This window comes from Corvus brachyrhynchos, unplaced genomic scaffold, assembly GCF_000691975.1.
Source record: "Corvus brachyrhynchos isolate BGI_N302 unplaced genomic scaffold, ASM69197v1 scaffold1, whole genome shotgun sequence".
NCBI classification, from domain to species: domain Eukaryota; kingdom Metazoa; phylum Chordata; class Aves; order Passeriformes; family Corvidae; genus Corvus; species Corvus brachyrhynchos.
In genome coordinates, this window is record NW_008237222.1 from 11,048,585 (window position 1) to 11,072,242 (window position 23,658).

Here is a 23,658-nt window from a genome sequence, read left to right on the forward strand (position 1 = left end):
GAACCTACCAAAAGACTTCCTAATTCTCCAATGCTAATGTGGACATGAGCAGCAGAAACCCAGATGTGCACCATCTTTGCCTTATGCTGCATTCAAAATAACATAAGTTTGGGGGATGCTCTGAAAAGCCCATGTGGCAACAAAGCTTTAAGGGTTGCTAGTGAGAATATCCTACACACACTTTTGGTGCCTGTCCTTGGCATCTCAGTAGTGATGAGGAAAACAGATGATCTGAGTTTATTATGCCAGTCCTGCATCAGATAGGTGAAAAGTACGTGACCTCCTTGTGCTCTCTGAGGTCTATAAAGGAGATGGAGCATCTGCTGAAGATTAGTGATTCTGACCTCTGTACCTTTCTGAAATATACTGACCCTATGTATCATCAAATTCAAGAATTTTAATAGATTTTTGACCACATTTTCCATAAAACCTGATCTTAGTGACATGCTCAACAAAGATAACTTGAAAATCCTTCATCTAAACTCATGTGTAATGCTATAAAAAAGACAAAAGAAAGCATCTGTTTTTATTTAAACTGAAATAGAGTTTTTGCTGATCTTGACATGGATGACATTATTTCCAGTTTAGTGGCTTTATCCACAGCTCAGCCTTGCATTTTTTTAATTGGGTCAGAAACATGCCGATAGCAGAAATCCATTTTAAAGAATCCAATGACAATAGCACGTGCCTTTTTTTAGCTTAATGGAAATGAACAAGCTAATTATATCCAGAAAAGATACCCAGAATACTGGGAATAAAGAAAACTCTACCTAGTGTGTGCTATCTCATGATAATAAAATAATCCTGAAATTACCATCACAAACAGAATCAGGTAATTTTACTTCCAAATGCTATTATAAAATATTATTGTATCATGCAAATAAATACACTAACAGTTTCTTACAATAAAGTTGCTTCAACTGCATCACAGCTTGCTGAAAAATGTCACATTATCTACAGTTGATAAAAATCTTAACCTCTCTCAATCTATACTATCTTGTTAGTAATTCCTCCAACTTGCTGATGGTTGAGTCACTCCGTAACAAAATGTTTAAAGTCTACTCAGTATAAGCTACAGACTCCAGATTTCTTGTTTTCCCATATTACTTTCTTAGTAAGGCTGCTATTTTAAGCAGAACAGCTAAGAAAAGGCAGAACTTAACAAAAATTAAAACAATGCTAAAATAGGTTTTCAAAATTAGAAATGGATTTAAGCATATATTGAACATCTGCTACATCTGAAATAGACTGCTTCTAAATTACTTCTAGGAAAGTAGCATCTGAAACTTGCTTATTTAAAGCAGTACTTTCTTCCTTGTCCTTGCAGCCACTTTTAAACAGCCACAAAAATCTTAAGCATGTTTATATTAATTTTAGTGTTGGCTAAAATACCCAGTAGCTGATTTTAATTAAAACATCAACCTCATACTCCTAAAAAAAGGATCTTAAAAGAGATAACGCATTCTTGTTGAAATATCAGTTATGCACAAAATCTCAGACCTTTTCACAACCGCAATCCTTTCACTCATAGTGATTTTGAGTAATAGACAAGTTACAATACACGTTGAAAATACACTGTCTAGATCCTTTAGAAATAGCCTTAGAACTATATTTTTCTGGGTCTTTTCTAAAAGCAACAGCTTATTCTGATAGGATTGCTAAAGGTGATTAAGATGCACTTATCATTAGTCTGAATGACATGTTTAGCACCAATTTTGTGTTTATTCTTCCCTTAAGTAATTGTTTCAATATGAAGTTTTTCTGTACTGATGTAATATTGTTCATGTGAGAACAGTATAATAAAACATTTCTAAAACACAAAAGCACTGAAAATAAGTATCCTGTAACTGAAAGATATGTTGTGACCTTACTGTAAGACTTCCCACAAAACCAAACTGTCAAAAGCAAAAGTGGACCATGACATTAGGAAGTAACAAGCTTTTGATAAGGTCTTAAAATGTAAGAAGGATAGCAAATGCATGTAAGAAAATCTGATTAACTAAGAATTTCAATTCAGAGATAAGGAGTTACAAAACCTGAGCTGGTATGCATTCCGGTCATGTGACAACTAAACCCACAATCACTTAAATTAAGAGTTCAAAAGCTACACAGTACTTAAATAACATGTCCACCAAAGTGTAAAACTAACAAATTTTGAAAAGTAATTAATTACCTGTTCACTATTTTCCCATGTAATTGCAAGAGAGCACATCTTTATTTCGCAGCACTGCCCGTCAGCTGTAAACCTTTGCGATGCTTCAACACGCTTCAGCTCCATCCTTCCGCTATTTTCTGTCTACACTACTGGTTTAACAGCTTGTTTTGAACAAGCCAAATCAACAACCCTGCACATCTTACAAGTTCCTGCATGGTTTTTTGGCTCAGTGCAATCAATAGTAGGTAGGATGCCTTTTAATCCTACTCTATATGGGATAAAGGTTTCCCTGAACTCTTTATCGATATGAAAAGCTGTCTCTCTGCATTCATCAGCAATCAGCTAACGGAAAAGGCGAGTGGATTTTGCCAGCAGTAAAAGACCTAATCACGGCAAGATCAAGCCAGCTGTCAACTATAATCAGCTTGATTCATTGCACTTTTCATATTCAATGGAAAATGTTGAGCAATACACAGTTCTTTTGCAGTTATCAGGTTAAACTGAAAATATAAGAATATAGACAATTTAGCTTTAAAAACACAAGGATTATTTGTTCCTTTGTATTTCTGTAGCATTAACAATGCTGGGCCAAAACTGAATACCAAAGAGATCAGGAAAATCATTGGGTTTTGTATGCAATTTTACTGGTTAAAGTGACAGCAAACCATACCACCTGAAACTTAACAGAGTTTCTTTATTAACAGAGACTGCCTAAAATAAAAGGTAAACAGTACAGTCAGAATAGATACCACAATCTTATGCAAATAACCTTTCCAGTGCTATTTGCTTTTCCTACATAATTCAGCTTTTTCTTAAATCTTGCATGCAACAAGATGAATACATGAGCCACCAATAAAGCTAAAGCATGTGTGCAATAGCATAAATCAAGAATCTGCAAGCCAGAGAAGACTGGAACAAGCCAAAACCTAGACCTAAGGGTTTTTAAATATTAAACATTACAGAAAATACTAAACCCCATTAACAATTTCTTATGTATCTACAAATCAGGATATTGTAGAAGATAAAACCCCAAAACACAAAAAGCTGTAATTTACCTTGTCAAACTCAGGAATGACATGCAAGTTCACCCTCTCTTCCTTCTTTCAAGAAAATAATTTGAGCATGATTCAGTGCACTTACACAAGAGATCCAGCCAAATGGGTCTCCATAAGGACACTGAAGAACTCTATGTCCAAGCACAATACAGTGACTAATCCAGCTGAATAAAGAACAGGCTTATTTTTAGCAAGCGAGTAAAGGTATGAGCTGTAGAGTAAGATCGTCCACTAGGAATACGAGAAGAAGAACAAGCTCAACTCCCTTGCTCCTAAATTAGCTAGAGGGACTTTCATTTCTCTCAGCTTTGATCTGAGGAAGACTGCAGGGGGAACAAACTTAACAACAATTAGATCTGGAGGCAGCTGCAGAAACAACAGAGAAATGGAAAGGTTCACTCGCCTGGGAAAAACATGCAGGTGGGAAATAGGTATGCGGGGTGTCCAGAGGCGAGATGGACAGGAAACTGAATGAACAAGTCAGTGAACATGGAAAGGTGCATCGGAGAAAGGAGGCCACAGCAGCACTGCATAAGAAACACCACAGAGACCATGGAAAAGATGAGAGAAAACACTGATCTGCAAACGACACAGCTACATAAAAGACAGAGCTCGAAAGGTGGACTGAAAATGAATAGCTGGCATTGCATGGAGCAGTAGTGTGTCCTGCTCTGAACTGAAAGCCACTCAGAGACAGAGCAACAGTCCAAACTCTCAAACTTCCACATTTAACCTCTCGGAGCCATGCAGTGAATTTCATAACCTGTCTCCTGTAAAGATCTACAGAAATAAAGGAAAGGACAAGTCCCATCTTCCTTAAAATAACTGGATATTAAAATATTTGGCTTAACTAAAAATGATACTAATGTGACTGCAAAAGGATACAGCTGTGACAAAGGGCATTGAATTTTACAGTCCAGGTGTAAGGGCTGCACAGCAACACTTCAGAAAAATAACAAGTCTTTCAGTAACGTTTACTTTATGAGTTAATGTGTGTAATGTTATACGTCAGCTGAAACACTCATTCTAAATTGTTCTAACTTTATATAAGGGCCAAGCAGCTCAGGATTTCTATGTGCAGTGACAACTGGAAGCAATTCTTCACATGCTTCATTTAGTTAGAAATCTAGGTTAAAGAGTGAATTGTATTGCTCCACGTCCACAACACAAACATAGGAAAATAAATACCATAGTTAGGGGTTGAACAAACATACAGACTTCTCCTCCCTGTCCCATGGATATCTGCAACCAAGTATTGCTGTAAAACTGCAAAGCCATGAGTGAGGAAAAGCAAAACTAGACCTGTAAAAACAGGAACTAGAGGTAGAGATACAGTAAGTGGTGCAGTTTAGGTATTTTCTCCTTTGCAAAATGGGAACCCATCTGGTGGTTGTCATGGACTAGGAAACCACATATTCAGTGCCTATAACTTGTTGAACAGAACTCTCTCTGATGCCCAGAAGAACAGCAGAACTACAAAATCTGTACACTGCCGAGTGAGTATGTGTAAATGTCTGTATAACACAAGTCTGTATACTGTGACTCTCATATCCATGGCCATCTAGATAGATATCTGGCATCTAGACTGACAGAGATTAAAATTTATGTAAATATATGGAGAAGACAGAGGAAAACAGTTCTTTGACAATGTTCCAAGTAGGTTCCAAGAATGTTTCCTGGTCCCAACTAGTCAAACAATCCTTAGATTCCTCAAACCAAATTAAGTCAGATGTTAAAAGTGAGTATTAGTCATAAACTAATGCTATCATAATTAAAATTGTAACAGGAAAATAATCACAAAGTAAGTGCAATGAAACTGATGAAATTATTCTCATAAAATCTAAACATCTAGTAACTTTGTCCATTATGGACTGAAATATATTTGAGATTGCACAGGACAAGTCAAAACACTGCTTATGACATTCCAAATCCAAGAAAGATGTGATTCTGCCTAAAAAGTTTAAAAGAGGCCTCAGAGGGAGATATGAGGTCAAGAGCATTTGAATTCCCTACAGTTTCACAGAAATTCTTTCTGTGGGATCACAGAAAGTCTTGTAGAGACACTACAAACTATTATCCCCTACATAACTATCCTTTACTGAGGTGTGAAAAGACTCGGATTTCTAGTCCAGCAAGAATTCAAAAGCTATTTGTATGTATTAAAATTAGCTTTACACTGTAATATTTTTTTCTGCTTCCTAATTTAATTTTTTTCCCTTAAATCCTTTAGTTGGATTAGTTTTTCTATTTTTTTTCAAGAGCAACATACTGCCAGCTGTCTGGAAAATGCTTCAGACAGACTTTAAGAAGTGTTATCAGTCTCTGGAGAATCCAAACTCTATTAACTCTGACCTAGGAACTGAACTAGGAGATGGTGCAGAAGGCTGCTGTAGGGACAGCAAGGCTCCCCTCTCTGACAGGTAAACAATTTCCAGAATCTATGTCTTACATGAGGGAACACCTCTGACAGCAGGAGTGGCAGATAAAATAACTTTTTGTCTCTAACAAAAACAACAGAGAAAGTTCCAGCAGAAAACTGGGAAAATTTGAATCTGATTTAATTACTCTTTTACTAGAAGGTCAAAATGTTCCAAGAAGCTTGTATGAATATTGCTTCAGAAAAAAATACTTTCCTGCAAACTGTTAGAATTCTTTATGCCTAAATTGTTTAAAATCATCTTTTAATGGAATTATTTTGCTTTGACTTTGCTATGAGACCCCTGAATCGAGATTTCAAGAGTGACGTAGTTTTTTGTTCATTTCAAACAAATTTGACTAAAACCTGTCTTATATGAATGGCAGCCCTTTCCAAGCACATCGTTAAATGTTATAAACAGAGTGCTTAATACTTACAGGCTTATATTAAATTGAATTTGCAGCTCAGCTTTGAAGAACAACTTCTATCCAGACTAAGCTCTTTATCCTTCAATAGTTTAAATGAGAAACTTCAAGCAAGTACATATAATGTATTTTTCATCTGAGTTTATTACTTCTGTTAAGCATCTGACTTGTTTGCCTTTTTTCCTCACAATTAGATTTTGTTGTATCTTTGCCTGACAGGTTAAGGAAACCTTTTAATTATTTTGTCTGTTGCAAGAATACTTGTAAATGCCCCCCCCCCACGACAAAATGTACATTAGATGTTTAATGCCTTTTTATCTGGTCACACTAACATGAATCAAATGGTTAAAACTAATGAACAACATATAATTCTATTCAAGGATTTTGGCACCACTTGTAAATCCATCTAATCTCTAACCACAGAATGGGACAAGTCACACCACAGGCACTCAAAAGCAGCGTAGCTTTACTGCTGTCATGATGGAGTGGAATACAGAGACTGCATCAGAGGGTATCTACCCTCTATCAGCAAGCATACACTCTCTGAAATTAAATCAGTACTATGAAAATCTGCCTTGTGTATACACGTATGCAGAAGCGACTGTTAATGGAACTTCCGTAAGAATTCCCTCAGTGTAAGGGATACTAAAACAGCTGGACTACCTGTTGTAATTTTTGCTAAAAGCCTGATTTGAGACACTTTTACAGAAATAGTGAAGATGAGTTCTGTTATTGAATCAGCACAAAACTTTAACACTCAACTTCATCTACTGGTCACAGCTTCAAGACTAAGAAAATTTGCAGGAGTGCATGTCTCCAGTTTGGGATGTGGTGAAGATCTTTTCCTCTACACAAATTTCTTTTACACTAATGTTAACACAAATTCTGTAGTGAGATAAAATGAGGTTCCACTTTGTACTTCTTGGCAAAGACTTCAGTCAACATCCATTAGGAAAAAAGCTTATTGATATTACTCTCTCTAAATCGAAGGAGCAATTTTTGAAACAGCAAAAATAAGTTAAAAAGAAAATGGCACAGGAGACCACAAACTGACATTTTACGCTCCTCAAGTAAATGATAGTGAATAAAATAATTTTTATTTAAATAATATTATTTTATATATAAGCAACTACAGCAAATGAGTATTTCTTCATATACACACTGTTTTCATTACACTAATCTACTTTTATTCAGTCCAATAAATTTGACTTCTGGCATGTTCCTGTACCACATTGTTTTTTCCCCCTGAGCTACATCTGTTTTCCTGTTTCTTGATCTTCAAGAAATTTCATCTGGACAACTGTCATCATCTAGTCAGTGCTCTTTCTGGGAGAGCAACATCTGATCCACGTCTCCTATCTAGGGCTGGCAGCTGCACCGGGATGGGGCTCCCCAGTCCCTCCCCTGTCTGCCACTGACCCCCAGTGGTTTCACCTATATTTGCTCTGCCTCACTGTTCACAGACTGCTGCTGCTACTATGGAATGATGCTTGGATCATGCTAGGACATCTGGAAGCAAACAAGACCCAGCACTTGGATGACCACTGTTTCACAGTCACCAATCACAGAATCAAAGAATGATTCAGGCAGAAAGGAGTCTCTAGGAGTCATCTGGTTCAGTATGCCCTGATTGGAGCAGTTCAGACTGCTCAGAACTTCATTCAGCTAGATCAAAATTCCACAGACTCTGAACAGTCTGTTCCAATGTCTGTTACTCTCAATGATAAAACATTGTTTTCCCCATATTTATTTAGAATTCCCCTTGTTACAACTTGCATTCAGATCCACTGGCTCAGTCACACAAGCAAAAAAAAGGAAGAGGAAGAAGAGGCAGCTGTTCTCAGAGAAGAGAATCCCTCCTGAGACACTGTCCAATCTCCCTGGCGAAAGGAAATGTTTAGTTACGTAAGTCTGATCTTCACGCATCTCTACCTTTGTGTACTGAAAGGGATCAGGTCCCGATTACGGCATAATTCCACTTCCAAGAAAAAAAGTTGTAAACAAAAGCAAACCCCAAAAGGTCACCTCCAGAATAAGAGCACTTGTCAATTCACAAAACCTCACAGAGTTTTCCTTTAGACTTTGTTATGCAGAATGCAAAGCTCCCAGATGAATAGTTACAGGTAAGTATTCTTTTTACAACAATGCATGTTTCACTGCTCAAAGTGACTTAGCCTATTCTATTTTTAACTTGAAAGATAGTCTAATTAAATTTAATCATTTACATAATGTGATTTTAAGCTAACCATTATTTAAATAATTGCTGATCAAGCACATATAGTTTCAAAGAACAACAACCAAAAAAAAATCTTACTGCATATGACAAAATGCCAGTTAATAGAATTATCTAAATTTAATTGGACAGATTGTCCAGAATTTTTCCGAGACTATTTGTTCAATCAGTAAAACTAACATTCATCTTAAAGTTTTCTATGCATGTCGAACTTACAGCTCTACCCGACGTTAAGCAAAAAATCAACTATTTCATCATTAAAGCAGCACACATAATAAAAATATACCTGAATGCAGAGTATTTGGTAAGATTTGAGCTGTCTTCAATGTTCCATTGGTTTGTGTTGATTTTAGGGCCAGTCTAACATTCAGCATGCCAGCAACAATGAATAAGCCTAATGCATTACGTAAGTGTAAGCTGATTAAATCCTTGATCCTGAAGCCACCTCTTTTTCCCCCCCTCCCCCTCTAATTTAAAACTTAGCACAATTGAAAATCTTAGTTTTAAACACTTCCAAAACCTAATTTGTACCATTTTTAGCATAAAACCCACTACAGTTTCACATTACTATAACACCTTCAGGTTTTAGTCTATTTTAATAAACCTGTTATTTAATACACTTTCCTAAACCTGGTAAAAGTCCTTTTTAAAGTGATCAGTTCCCTAACAAATTTTAATTTTGTGGCCAACTTTCGGGATTTAAAAAAAGAAAAAAAATATGTACTGAATGGCATGAAGGTAACAATGGTACTCAAGTTACCAAGTCTAAGCTTTACCTATAAAAAAATCACAGCAAATTCAAATCAGTACAGAGCCATGCTATCATAAAGCTTAGCCCTGCCAAGAAGTGAGATTTTAAGGCATGCCAGTCCTAATTTCCAAATATAGTATATCTCAAATGTAGTATATGAGCTACAACCCACATGGAGGAGCAGATCAGGGGAGGTCATGAAAGAGTTATGTTCCCCCAGCACTTTTAAGCACCATGATCTCACTACATTGTCAATATGACAATGGCAGCTGGATAAACGGATCCATGCAGCACAGGATATCAGCCAGTGCTCTCTACAGAAAAGGAACGTAGAAAGCAATACATGATTAACTGGTTTGAATAGGGGAAAAAATTCCTTCCCCTAGGTCCACATGCCATACACAAAACAAGCTGCAAAGGGAGCTGAAAACTGACTGAACAACTCTGTTGCTACATGGGAGTGTGTGTGAATTTTAGATAATTATCAGGCAGTACACAAGCACAAAATTGTTGAATCTGCACAATTACTTTTAACATTTTAGGGGGTTTTTCTTATTTAAGACTTCTCAGCTTGAAAAAACTGATTTGTTTGCTTCTAAACTTCAAGTATTATTTTACTCTGAGAAAGAGCCATATGCACATTTGTAAAGTGACAGTGCTTCATAGAGACAATATAACTATGAATTGGTGAGGTCAAATGTTTTTATTGAAATTTGAAAATGTTTAAAAATAGCCAACTATAGCTAGAGTATCCTGGTAAAGGCACCAGAATGGTCCTGAGCAAATGAGAACAGACTATGCTTTGCAGAATCTTCATTAGTGTTGAGGATGAGACGAGAAAACAGCAAGGAGAGTTTCAGCTCAGGAGTAGGAGGTTTTTAAGCCATGGCAGTTTTGAAAGAGATATACTATGTTTTATGTGTAAAAGAGAAAATGTTCAAGCCAGGAGTCACAGGTGGCCTATGGTATGTAATTTGTATTTTAAATTAGAAACCTAGTAATATACTAGTTTTAAAAACTCCACAGGTAGAAATTAATCAAGTGCATAAAAACAGTATAAAAAGATGGCTCTGAGGGGTATGTAAGCTCTTCTACCAGCATCGGAAAACATCCCAATCCACAGATATATCCTCATGTTTCAACATATAAGGGAATGTCATGAATCAGTCCCAGTGAGATAAATCAAAGAAAAGACATGTGGACAGGCAATACAAGTGTGAAAGAATAATGTGGCTTGGTTTTACTTCACACAGAATGAATAAAACAGATTAGAACATGAATTAATAAGACTCTGGGGCTTCTGGTATGACGTAATTTCTTTCTAGACAGAAAATTCAGAGCAGTTGATGAAAAAGACACGTTGTACCATTCACTTTCTAACAAAATCAAAACAAAGCCAAGATCAATGTATCTTTTCCCCAGTTCCCATCATTATACACCTTGAAAAGTAATAATTTTTAAAACACAAAGTATTTGAGTGGTGTTGATCCAAACCTTTAGGATTTATTACATACCCCATTCTCTGTACGTTTCTCCACAGGTATATTTATGCCATTTCTTTGATTTTGGGCTTGACGTCCACCTAAAAGTAAAGTATCACTCTTAGTGCAAAGTTCAGTTTTCAAAACAAATAGTTTTCAGTCTTGAGTCTGTTCTTCAATGTTCTGAGAATTCTGTTCAAGAATTTGTATGAAACTTTTACCTGTGGGTTTTTATTCTGCTAGTTCCAACTCTTTCTTACTGAAGTTACTTTTTATAAGCAGTGAATCAGCAGAAATAAAGCTTTTACTTCACAGACTTCCTCAGTTAAAAGTACAGACATGCAGCTCTATTTTCCTAACTTCTCTTTGGGCAAAGATGTCCTGAAGGGCAATGTACTCAAGTTTTATAATTTGTGCCCATGAGAAGCAGTAGCTTCAACTGAATACTACAAATTAGTATTAGTAGAGGAAGCTTTTCTAATTTCTAACTTATAAACAACTTTAATCTACAAATTGATCCATAGATCAATGACGAATTAAAAAGCATTGCATGCATGGTTCAGAAACAATGCTTTCCTTGTACACTGAAATTCTTTGGCTTTAGGTGTATCTTAAATTTCTTAACATACTTTATATTTGTATTGCCCAAAGGATAGCTGGCTATTTTACGAAGTACTAATTAATACAAAATTCCCTCACACATTTTTGGGTCTGCTACTTCTGCATTCAAAACAAGCAGGAACCACTTAAAAATAAGAGAAGAAACCTCAGCTGAAAGCAGGAAGGACTCAGCAGAGACTTGAAATCCTGTTGTTAAAAGTAGTCAGATTAGATGAATGAGTCAGGATAATCTGGGCATGCAAACACACCTCACTGAGACACCTTTCCCGTCCTTCAGACAGTCTGACAGCCATTAAGTCTATAATGCACAGCCTCAAAACTCTCTCATAGATTAAGTACAGTCTACACCAGTAAGTTCAGAAAACTAAAACACTTCTATTTTTTTAATACAGACTTTTAAGAAAGCCCACTTCATAGGGCACTGTTTCATATAAAGGCTTCTCCTATAGAACCAAGCAAACCAGCAATTTTTCAGGATGTAAATTATCACCACTATTAAATATACCTTCATGAAGTTCTGAGAAAGTAAAGGCACTGAAACCTCTGCCAGTGATGTCTGGCAGATTTGAGTTTTTAAAGGAGGCAAAGGAATTTACCAAGTCTTTCTCTGTGCAACTGAAAGAACAGGAGGTCAAAAAGAACCATTTCACCCACTCAAAATGTAGGGACTTTCTCTCAATAAGAAAAAACTACAAGTCTCTAATATCCACCAACTTTTTTGGATCCAAATTAAGCAAAATACAAATGGATTTTGCTATTACTCAACAGACCAGCAGAAATTATTCTAAAGAAGAGAATTGAAGAACAAGAATAAAGGTGCCCCTGAGGAAGGTTCAAAATGGCTTAGGTATAAGGAAGTTGTATTACATATAACCACTGAAGTTCACTGAATGAACTGAAAGCAAAACTCATTTCAGAAATCTTTTAAATCTGTTTCAGTGACAGCACTACAGGATAAATATACTTACTCTGTTCATTGTTTTCAGCTGGTGACTCTTCATGACGAAGAAAAAATTTCACCTCTTCCCTGCGGGGCCCCCACTTCTGTAGGTGGTCATACATCATGTGGTCAAAGGGTATGGGCCGCTCTGAAAGTACCAGACCAAAAAAACCTCATCACAACTCCTTAAAATCAAGCAGGGTTATACAAAACTTTTATTAATGATCAGAATGTCCTTTTTGGTAGCAATTCAATATATCCAATGTATTTTGTCTTACATGAAGTCTAAAAAACAGGCACCAGCAGACACTGGATGGATGGTATTAAAAGCTGGCCTGTTACTGTAACACAGCACTACAGAACCAGCTTGCAAAACCATACCAGTGTTCAGGAACCCTAACTTAGGAAATAGCAACTTTGCTCCCCATCACCACCAGATGGGCAATCTGTTCTATTATTAAAACGATTCATTCAGTTTGGGCCTCTGGATTTCCACTCAGACTAAAAGCCTTATCATTCTATTGACATTTCATCTCCTAAGCACTTGAGCAGGTACTCCCACTCTAATACGCTTTGCTAGACACTAACTTCCAGTATCTGTGAAATTACTGGCAACTCTTTGAACAAATAAAGACTAACTTCTATGCAACAGTCAGTCTCTTTGCTTTTCCCCAAGAAAACAGAAGACATTCTCATAGAGTAATTAATTCTTCTAAACTGATCAAAAAAAATATTAGTAGGAGGCTGCACACTATATATTTAGTATTTCAAAATGGAAATACATTTAAGAAGACAAGTTTTTCCCTGTTTCCATAATTACACTTGCATTTATTACCAGATGTTTTTACTAAGATAATAAAATTTCCATTTTAAGATTTAATAATAAGTACCAAATTACATCTTCTAACCAGAATAAAATTATATTATATACTATACTTTGTTGTTAAAAGCAAAATGCTTTTGGCCTTCAAAACCCAAACCACATTATCTCCTACCAGGAAAAGCACCACTAACAATTTGTTATCCATTTCATACTTCACCCATTTGACATGAGAAGACAAAATGATACAAAGATTTAAGAGAAATCTTGGGGAAAGCTTGGGAAAACCAAATCACAAATATACCTTTATGTAATAAAATTTACCTAAATTTATATGCATTACCAGCTACATAGATGTACATGTCTTGATACTCTTGGGATACTTAACTGCAGTGCTTAAACAATACATTTTTATCAATTGTTTCACAATGCATTTAATACAATAAACTGTTTTGTCAAAATATGTCATGTCAAATAGGTATGTGATTAACATAATTTAGCCACAGTTAGATCTAGCTGCTTTCAGTAGGGAAGGGTCATTTAAACCACAAGCTAATCATATTCATCAGGTGACTGGTTACTTATCTTTCTGAAGAAAAAAAAAAAAAAAAAAAAAAAAAAAAAGAAGACACAAAACAAACTCCAAAAAAAACCAAACCAACAAACCACCCCCCCTAAACCAAAACACAACAATTGCATTAGAAAAATAAATCATTTTCTTAACTTCTTCCTGTTCCTCAAGTAGCGTCCCAGAAACATTGTCAATAATGTTTAAGCACACAAGAATAAGGTCAGTGGCTTATTACTACTCAGTTCTTGAAAAGGTATTTTAAAAACATGATTTTCAGGTTTTTCAACTCCTAAAGTAAAGTAAGGTTTCAAGTGCTTTGAAGCATATCCACTAAAATTGCAGCATGAGTCTTCTAAAGATCACTGAATGTAAAAATATTTAAGTGGTTTAGTTCAGCAATTTTAGGACACAAGATATGAATCTTTAGGAATTTCTCTCGAACAGAAAAATTGCCAGGTAAGCCCCACTAGAACAGGGCAGGGCTAATTCTGTAATGGTGAGGAGTAGCTGCAGCTTCCCTCCTGGTTAAGCTGGTCTCCCATTAAAAGTAAGGCCCTGATCCCAGGAGCTAGTCAAAGTAAGAAGTTTCATTTACATAATGCACCTTCAATAATTAAGACTAATATTTTTCAGACATGACAATGGAAAGAAATGGCAAAGACATTTTCTACTAGTTTAGCAGTTCTTTCACAAAACCAGTTTGGGATGTTATCCTAATGTAGACAGAAAACAGGTTGAAGTAGTAACAGCATCATCAACATCACTGAAACAAAGAAAAGAAATATGGAGCAGCACTAACCATTCTGTACTACATGAAACAAATTCAAGAAACAAAGAGGAAGAAAAATGGACATTAACACTTAAGACATGATGAGAATTGAAATTCCCATTGCTTCCCTCAGTTTAAATCCTTTAAGTCTACAAGAACTGCAAGAAGAAAGCATGATCTTATATTTGCAGTATAATAGCACAAAGAGATATTTTCTGAAAATCCCTGTTCTTTAAGAACAAAAATGAAAACAAAACAAAGAGAAATGCTACAGTTAAATTTTTCCCAGTTGTTATAGCTTCAGAAATATTTGTCAGTAATTGGTTTCTCAAAACTATTTCAAACTTCAATTTTAATTTTTTTAGGAGTTTAAATAGGACAGAGCATTCTGAGAGCAGGAAGAAAATGTTACGAGGAGAATAGGTGTAGAGTAATAATAAAAAGGTTGGATCCTTATACTTTAACACATCAAACATGATCTAGAGAACATTTGTTTTCATGAGTAATAAAGCAGAAAACCATGATAAATGCATATATTCATACTTATCTGAAAAAACTGCCTTAGATTTTAAGTTGGCTCAAGATTCTAAAACATTTTTGAGAAATGAGCTATACTCCTTTCCTTTTAAGTAGAAGTTTTGAGGATAGGCTACTTTTAAGGATTCCAAAACAAAACACCCTGTGAATCTGAAACACAAATACTGCACCCATGTTTCAGAAAAGAGTTAAAAAATCCTTCTGGTGGAGCTACAAATCCACGACTTAAAAGTAAGTTTCAGTCTTCAAAATCTATTTTTTTCCTGACCTCAAGGATCCTGCTATGTGTAATAAACATATTTATCCCTCCTCTACATGAACCCAGAATAAAAAGTAATAGATTATCTCCTTAGGGGAGTTCGCTGTGAGATCTGGACTGAGTCTTTCCCTGCTCAGGTTTGCAGAAGTACACTCCGAGTAAGAAACCATTTCTTTCACACACTCTTGCCTCCTGTGTTACCATCACATTGAGGAATACCAGTTATAACCAATTGCTGAAGGGCATTCCAGGTGTAAATGAACTGGATAATTCGTACTGGGTGGATTTAAAGGTTGGAATCAATTGTCTCTTTAAACATATTACAAGTTCCTGGCATCAGACCTGTCTTTTACCCTCCTTACTGACTGCTATTTGCAGTAACAGCAGAATGAAGAAGAACATTCTGGTTTCTTCTCCTGTTATGGCATGAGAAATCCTTGCAAAAAGAGGAAGCTTCAAACTGACAAAGCGCAAGGTGGTACAAAGTCCAATATATCAGGCACAAATGCTACTGACTTTTTCAACTACTACTCATCTCAAGAAACACAAAAGCAAACAGATAAAAGCTACAATAAGAAATAAACCAATGTATTTTCCAACAGCTAAGATACTGTCATCTTCTGCACTGTAGAAATCTTACATAATTTTTGGATTTTAGTAACATTTTTCTGGAAGAAAAATGGTCTCTCATCCTCTAAAAATAAAATGAAGTGTTTCTCATTTACTTGTACATACACATTCAAAACAGGAACGCTATTAAAAGAGACAGTATTTTGTTAGAGCAATAGAAATTAGAAAGGCTTTTAGGCATGCAAACTGTTATTTGTACCTGATAATAAGATTACAGTCCACAAGTCCCAATGCTTTGAATTTGAATGGACATATATTATTCAGTCGGGCTACCTAAAAGAAACTGTGGCTACCTGTAGAGCAGAAGAGTTAAGCACATTCACAAGAGGCCAGGTAGACAGCACTCTCTTATGGAGAGAGGTGCAATTTGTCATCTGTGCCACATGGAGAGACTGTCAGGAAAATAGACCACTTCTGGTGTATGACGAAATGTAATGCGTTTTTTCAGCCCATGATTTTCTGTATTAACTTTTGTTTTGAATTTTACTTTCCAAAATGTCCTCGGAAAGAACACTTGCGGAACTCTTGAGGATAAGGGTGAGGGATCAGAGACAGTGTAACAGAACAGATAAAATATGCTTTTTCACTGGCACAACATGCAGCAGTTTTATTGCAAATTGCCTCACACTTCCCACTCAGAACCATAGTTTAAAGTTTTTTGTTTTAACTGTCGCATTTAACTGTTCAGACTCTTGTTTTCTACATCAGATCTCTACTCCAGACAAAATTATTTTTAAAAACTTCAGTGGAAAGAGTTCAGTTTAGCTCTCAGAAGCAGCAGAAGGAAAAATTATCAAATTTTGCCCACGTCGTTCCACTGAGACATCTATGTGCCCTAGACTTTGGGTCAAGAAGCTGAGGTTGCAGATTTTGTATCCTGTATTTAAGAACAACAAAATAAATGTTTGTGCTGAAATTCCTGTCAGAGAACCTTAAAACCAGAGTTTGGGGTGCAGGATACCTTTTTTGCTGACACTACAGGCCTTTTTGAAAGACCAAAAAATATACGTGAGTGTTCTATTTTTTCTTTCATTCTCTCCACTATTTTCTATTCTACACTTTCAGTGGAATAGAGCTACAGAGTTATCATCTTGGGAATTCAGAAAGCAAAGCCACCTTTGTGAAAACACCTTCATGCGAGTTTTACCAGAATCTCGGCGCTAACAATGGGCTCTGGGCAGGCCTCTGCTCCTACACCTAAGTGTCTGTATGAAGATCTCCACTTCAGAAAACTGGGTGAGCTCCAGTGCTCAAAATTAAAAGAAAACAACCAGCTGAAATCAGTCATCTCCTTTTTTTCTATTCACAGTAATATCCAGATCTCCACTGACTTTACTGGGATCAAAGACAGGTAACTCTCAGGGTAGATGCCCAAAATTTAGTCTTAGTGCCTGCATCGCAACTTCCTGGATAAATTCGATTTCCCACTTTATAGAAGCTTTTATCTTTAGATATCTTACACTTTGAGAAATAAAGTATTATACCCCCAGATAACATTTAAGATTGAGAAAATATTTTATCACAGAAAACCTGTGCTTCTAAGGTCCAAGGTTTGCAAGGTGTAAGTGCTCCAGGAAGATGACACAGATCACTTTTCCAGTTTCCAGTCACCCGTTGAAGCTAGCTGACAACATTCTTTCCTACACCTTTTTCAGAAGTACACCTTCAAAAGTATTGTGAAAGCAGAAGAATAAATAATACCATGTATGTTACACTTTCACAAATGAGTGATTGGAAAATATTAGGAAGATTGGAGTGTCATTAAAGTCTGCAGATCCATTTTAGAAGTCTATGATGCACTTGGCATCATAGACTCCATAATCCAAATTTCCAATTTGAAAAAGTTTTAACCCTTCTTCAAGTTCTATCCTTAAAGACAAGTTTCTAACTAAGCATATACTGACTTTGTATTCCTAGAATTGCAGGCGTACAATTCTTAACCTTTCCCCTGTTCACTCTTGCCTAAACTATGAGTTTCCATCCAGGTAGGAAAGAACTTCTTGAGGTACCTTTTCCTTTTACAAAGTCTTAGAACAGTTTAGAAAAAGATGAGGCATAGTTTTCCTAGGAGGAAAATATTCTAGATTGCCAATATGTAAAAGTTCCAAAGGCATCTGAATAATACCCATTGTGTCTGCCTGGCAAAAAGGCCCCAATCAAAATAAAACACCTCAATGCAAAATTTAAGAATTCAGTATCCAGTTATGACCTCATCAGTCTTTATACAGAAGAAATTACATTAAACAGGGGTCACTTTAAATACTAAGAGATAAGAAGGGGGGATTGGAACTAGATGATCTGTCAGGTCCCTCCCAACCCAAACCATTCCATGGTCCTATTCTATGATTCTATGAACATGTCTGTTTTCCTCATCCATCCACCAATTCTACTTAGATCCATACACTGATAAACTTTGTTTAATAAGGTTTGTACTACATGCAATTGCAAGAATCCATTTAAAAACAGAATCTACCATGCATGCACTTTGACACATTCCTGAAAAAAACTACCTGCCTCACTATTCTGTTAAATAATAATTGCAACACAAATAGGATATGGACACTGCTACCTGCCCCAAGAGGGGCTGACAAATCTTTGAGAGGAAATGTTCACGAATAGGCTAGAGATACTATGTTCCATTCTGGCATAATGCTGTCTGCAGAGCATGTGCTGTTCATGACACAGAAAGAAAAAAAAAGTCTATACCCTTTCTTAAATTTCAGTTTGTGTTCACATGCTAACAGTGAAGAAATAGGACTGGAAAGAATGCAGGTGGTGATCTGCACCCACTGACTGAGATCTCATCCTGAGATTCCCTACTGTCATTTAAATACCCTCCCATCCTATTAGAAAAACAGAAATACAGAACACTAACAGACCTTACATATGCATTTTATCAAATGCTTCAGACTGAGGAATAAAACAGAAAAGAAAAAAGTGTCAAGAATTACTAGACTACTAGAAGAAAAAAATCAGAGTACAATATGTAATTGAAATAATTAGTATTGAGAATTCACTCTTTTTTTATAATTGGTGCACATATTAAAATCCATTTCCAGTTAACATTTTACTTACCATTTCCACGCCATACTTCAGCCAGATGGCAGCTTCCTTCTCCAGGCTCTTTGCAAAACTCCACCACATCGCGACAGGTTGTTTCTGGTGTAATTGGAACTTCTGTCAGAATCTGTTCATTGTTGCTCAGAAACACAGTTAATATCATCTGAAAGAAATAAAAAGAAAAATAGCAGAATATTAAAAAAAAGACAAAAATAAGATTACGGGTAATTTTTTTCCCCTCTGTAAATGGAAATGTATGCCTACTATGTTCCAAAGTAGTTTTCAGTCTCCTGTAACTTTAACAAAGATTTAGTCCTTTGTGTTCATTTTTTTTGACAGTACATTGAATTGACAATTTTTTTTTTATAAAAGCTTGAGTTGAAATGCTTTAGTTCTGTCTGAAAATAAGGCTGAGAGGAAAGGAACAAGTTTCAGCTATGTTAGATGCTTGAAATCATAGCATTTAAATGTTGAAAATAAATGCACACTTTGGCAGAGTAACCACAAGCTTCAGGATGTACTCAAAGACAAATATTCCTAAAATGCACTAAATCCTCTGAAAGACACCTGACTCTAAGCTCCTGCTTAAAATTAAATGAATAATTTTATCCATTCTCTCTGCACCTTAATTCCCATCTGTAGTCACAACACTGTTCTGTAAACTCATGGGGAAGGAAAAGAGAGAACATCGTATTTTAGAAGGCAAAAAATACCATAACAATAAATGGCCCTAAATAACATGATAAAATTAATAACTTTGCTTGCAATTAAAGTTCTTCCAGATCTTTCCCATAAATAAAATGTGGCGTCACATATTGAACCTAATAACAGCTCTTCATTAAATAAGCACTCTTCAGGTAAATAAAAGTTGTGCTTCAATTTGCATAGGCAACTCTTAAGAACATTCATAATACTTTTATCTGTGGGACACATACATCAGCCAGACTGGAGACTGACATTAATAACAGCTAGATAATGAGTGAGAGCAGTCTGCTTTAGAAATAGACACAGGACAAATTCCAAGAAAGCCCAGGCTTCAAGCTCTCAGTCTCAGCAGTCCTCCAGGTTATTTCAGTCCAGGTTTCTACTCTCCCTTAACCTGCCAAGTTTGCATGCTGTGTCCTGAAGTATTCAAGTACCTACACATCAACACAAGAAGCAGTCAAACAGAACTGAAACTATACCAGAATTCAGCCCTGAGTTTTTCCAACAGCAGCATAAAGGAAGCCATAGTAAAAGCTGTAATACAAGGTGGAGGAAGCTACAGGATACAGCCAACAGATAATAATGAAAGTGCCTGTAACCACCTACTGTAAGCAGCTCAAAACATTATTGTTCCCCCAACAGAAGATTCAGACAGTGTCAGTATTCAGTGGCTGTGGTTATATACCAAGTACCTGATGTGGAATCTACTAGTGGAATTTGACCTCATATTTAAGAAGAAAGGGTCACATACATGAACATAAACCAACAGGATTAGAAGAAACCTTAAGAGGTCATCTAATGCAGTCTCTTGGCCTCAGGCAGGATAAACTATACCTGTATTATTCTGCAGAGATGCTTGTCTAACCTGTTCTGAAAAGCCTTTCATGATGGAAATTCCACCACTTCCCTATGCCATCCACCCCAGAAATCCAGGATTCCTGTTGCAAGAGGAAGTTTCTTGAAGTCTAGCTAGAGTTTGCCTTACCACCATTTAAACCCCATAGTTCTTCTAGCCACAGGGGTAACAGAAAACATATTTCTTCCTCTTTTTCCCTCTGCATTTAAATTTAAAGAACGTGCAATATGTAAGTAAATTAAGTAACTGAAATTAAACGACACCAGTTTAATAAAGTTATTAGTGCCAGTATTCTGAACAGTTTTCCCATAACACTTGATAGCAGTTTCAAAATAAAACCCAAGCTCCTGAAACTTTTTGAGAATACAAAAAGACCCTGGCTTTACAGCCTCAATCATTTGCATTAAAGACCTATATTCTTGGTATGAAAGGATATATAAAATGTCTTAACATCATGTGATTTTACATAGTTTCCAAGTTTTTATTTCCTTATTGCTGTAAAAGTCACACTGGCCCAGAAAACTTGTTTCATGTCTTCAAGATTATGTATCTGCTTCTGCAGACGGACCAAAAGAGGAAGAAAAGCCTTGTAGGTGTGAGTTATCCTATTTATCTCAGTCACTTCTCCATAAATTCCAATCTCAAGCACTACACAAACTCACAGTCCCCTTGGCAACACCAGGATAAAGTTTGCTGTACCTCAACCACACCACTTGACTCCCTCAGCTCAGAGGGCATCAGTATCGTCTTCTACAAAGCTGGGTGTCACAGTTTCAGCCCAGGGAAAGGTATCTCACTAATGAGGAAGCAAGGTGCCACAGCCAACTATTGCTGTAACACTCATCAAGGAAATTTGATTAAGTAAGGACTTATTTTTAACAGGTTGTCTGAGCAATACTAAAGGAACTGAAACACTGTGCTGCAAAACAAATATCCTGAAACATACACAGGAAGACTCAAAATATTGCACATTATTAATATATTGCAATATTAGATTTTCAAGGCAGTATCATAGCTATTAATTTTTGTGGTGGAAATGGATAAGAATCAGAGGTATTACATAGTGATAAAATACAAATTAGCATTGATGGAGCCTGGAAATTTGCTGCTGAAAAACACAAGTGAAGCATACATGTGAAATACCCAAGTATACCCACTGAAGTAAACAAGTTACAAGAAAAAAACATTCCTAGCCAAAGATTAGGACACAAAGGAACTGATAAATCCTTTCTCATTTTAAATTGACTTCTAAATAGGAGCAACTAAATAAAACCCATCTTGTAAAAATGTGATCATAACCACTGTAGCATTTCTTTGATCGTCTCTCAATTCACAGCTTTTAATATGTGAACACAATGTCACACAACAGGATCAGCCTAACATTCATGAGCAAATCACCTCAGGGATTCTAAATCATGTATTTTTTGCACCATAAACATCAAGCTCCAAACCTTACACTTCATCCTTCTCACCACACACATAGGTATTACCTGTTTCTCTCCTCTATGGCTCCTGCTACAAAACCAATGGTTTGATTCCAACTTTCACAATTTCATGTCTTTTCCGTACCAAATAAGCTACAGCAAACCTTCCAACCTGCCTTCAAAACTGTAATCTCATTTCTCAGCTTACAGATGACCTCCTCCTAGGACAGATTTGGAAACAGTACTCTACCCAAAACTTCTCTGTCCCACAGGTCCTTGCCTAATAGTTGCACATACTCCTCTTAGTATGGCGTCTCCCCTTGATCCATTCCCTCTTCAAAGCATACTTCCTGTATTATTTAAAGGACGTATTTTATCATCCCTGCAGTTCTCAAGGAGGTGGAAGTAGAGATAAATCTACAAGACCATTTTCCTTGCTTGTTATCTCACCTCTTTCTACAGCTGAATAATGTCACCTGCAAAAATTTCAATAGACATCGTTCAGAGAGATGTCAGTTTTATCTATCTAGACCTGATCTCCTGCTAAGGAAACTGAAATGTTGGCAACTTCGATTGACTCTTATGAATGCCTAGCTGTCAATTCAAGTTCCACAAGGCTGTAACACAGTCCTTAGACATGTTTCACCAATGATTCCCTAGATTTCATTCATCATAACACACAGGTACCCATCACCCTGAGCTGTAGTATAGACATCTTTGACACAAACCTCAGTCTTGTGTCTCAGATCTATCTCTACTTTTCCTGTACGATATGTAAAACAGAGAAAGGTGTTTTTTCCATAAAGTGGTCCAGCTAATGCTCTCAGTTTGCAAACTTGCAAATAAAGGTTTCCCAGCTTTTCACTGGTGTGCCTTTTTCACTCGTGTCAACTACCACAACAAAAATCACCCTTCATGCCTGCAGCCTTGACCCAGTTGCCTTTCTGTGTCAGTCCTGATAAGCACAATTTATTTGTCTTCACTTCCCCATTGGGAAGTGCAATCTTCTTTCTTATCATTTTTCACTCTCTGTCAAGAAATTTATGTCAAATTGGCCTTTCACACCTGTTTCTACTCTCCATGTGCTTAATATTAACAGGTGGTTTTATGGTTTCCTCACTGTTGTCCACCATGCCTTATATGCACCTGCAAAGCAACCTCATTATTTCCCTTGGAGACCCTCCCCTCCTTTGCTGTTCTGGATAAACACTTCAGACACAAGTCTAAGTCATTATTATCCTGAAAAGTGCTGCCAATGAGGTGAGAAATATTGTTTTGTCTCCTTAGAGATGAACTGGATGGTTACAGAAGCCTTTCTTCATCCCTAACCAAGATTCCAAGAGCTGCACAACAGAGATGCATTCAACTTGTCTACCACAGCAGAGATCCCACAGGGTCACAAATGCCTTACACACAACTATACAGAAACAAGCCATCTTTCAAATGAGTCTGATGGCCTTTGCTCTAAATGAGCTTGGTCAGGCTGTCCTAGAATCCACCTTGACCTCACTACTTGTGTTGTGCTACTTCAGTAGCATTCCCCTAGTACAATGTGCAATTAGTTATGACTGGAATAAAACCAGACCACCACCACCAAAACAGCTGGTTGATTCTTAGTTAAGATACTGTCTAGAAAGCCAAAATTCCAACTGCTGAACAAAGTTTTTGCCTCACCGTTTTTCTACAGTCTTACTGAAAAAAACCAAACAGCTAGTGAATTAAAAAGGTCTACAGTTAAGTAAATCCTCTTTAATAATTTTTGTGGAGACAAGAACTACATCTCACTCAATTATTACTTCAAGCTACCAAGACCTGAAACTCTGCAGCTTGAGAAGAAATAAATTGTACACCCACACCTCCATTGCTTTATGCCAAAGCTAATTTACTAAGTCAGATAGCTGATAACAATATTTATTGTAAAAACAACAACAAAGTCCACATAAGTAGGTA

The 23,658-nt window shown here is 36.4% G+C and overlaps 1 protein-coding gene across 6 annotated transcripts in view; it reads right to left on the reverse strand.

The window, feature by feature from the left end:
- The window catches only part of PPP1R13B (protein phosphatase 1 regulatory subunit 13B), a 55,789-nt gene that overhangs the window by 25,147 nt on the left and 6,984 nt on the right, over positions 1 to 23,658 (reverse strand). For 4 of the 6 annotated variants that reach the window (XM_017729133.1, XM_017729132.1, XM_017729135.1 and 1 more), the window contains exons 2-4: positions 18,739 to 18,886; positions 12,106 to 12,225; positions 10,550 to 10,617 (exon numbers count right to left, since the gene is read on the reverse strand). In XM_017729133.1, the coding sequence (XP_017584622.1) occupies positions 10,550 to 10,617; positions 12,106 to 12,225; positions 18,739 to 18,886 (336 nt within the window). Of the gene's footprint in view, positions 1 to 2,173; positions 2,294 to 8,570; positions 8,667 to 10,549; positions 10,618 to 12,105; positions 12,226 to 18,738; positions 18,887 to 23,658 lie in introns of those variants that run through there. The other 2 variants (XM_017729138.1, XM_017729136.1) reach the window with 2 other exon arrangements.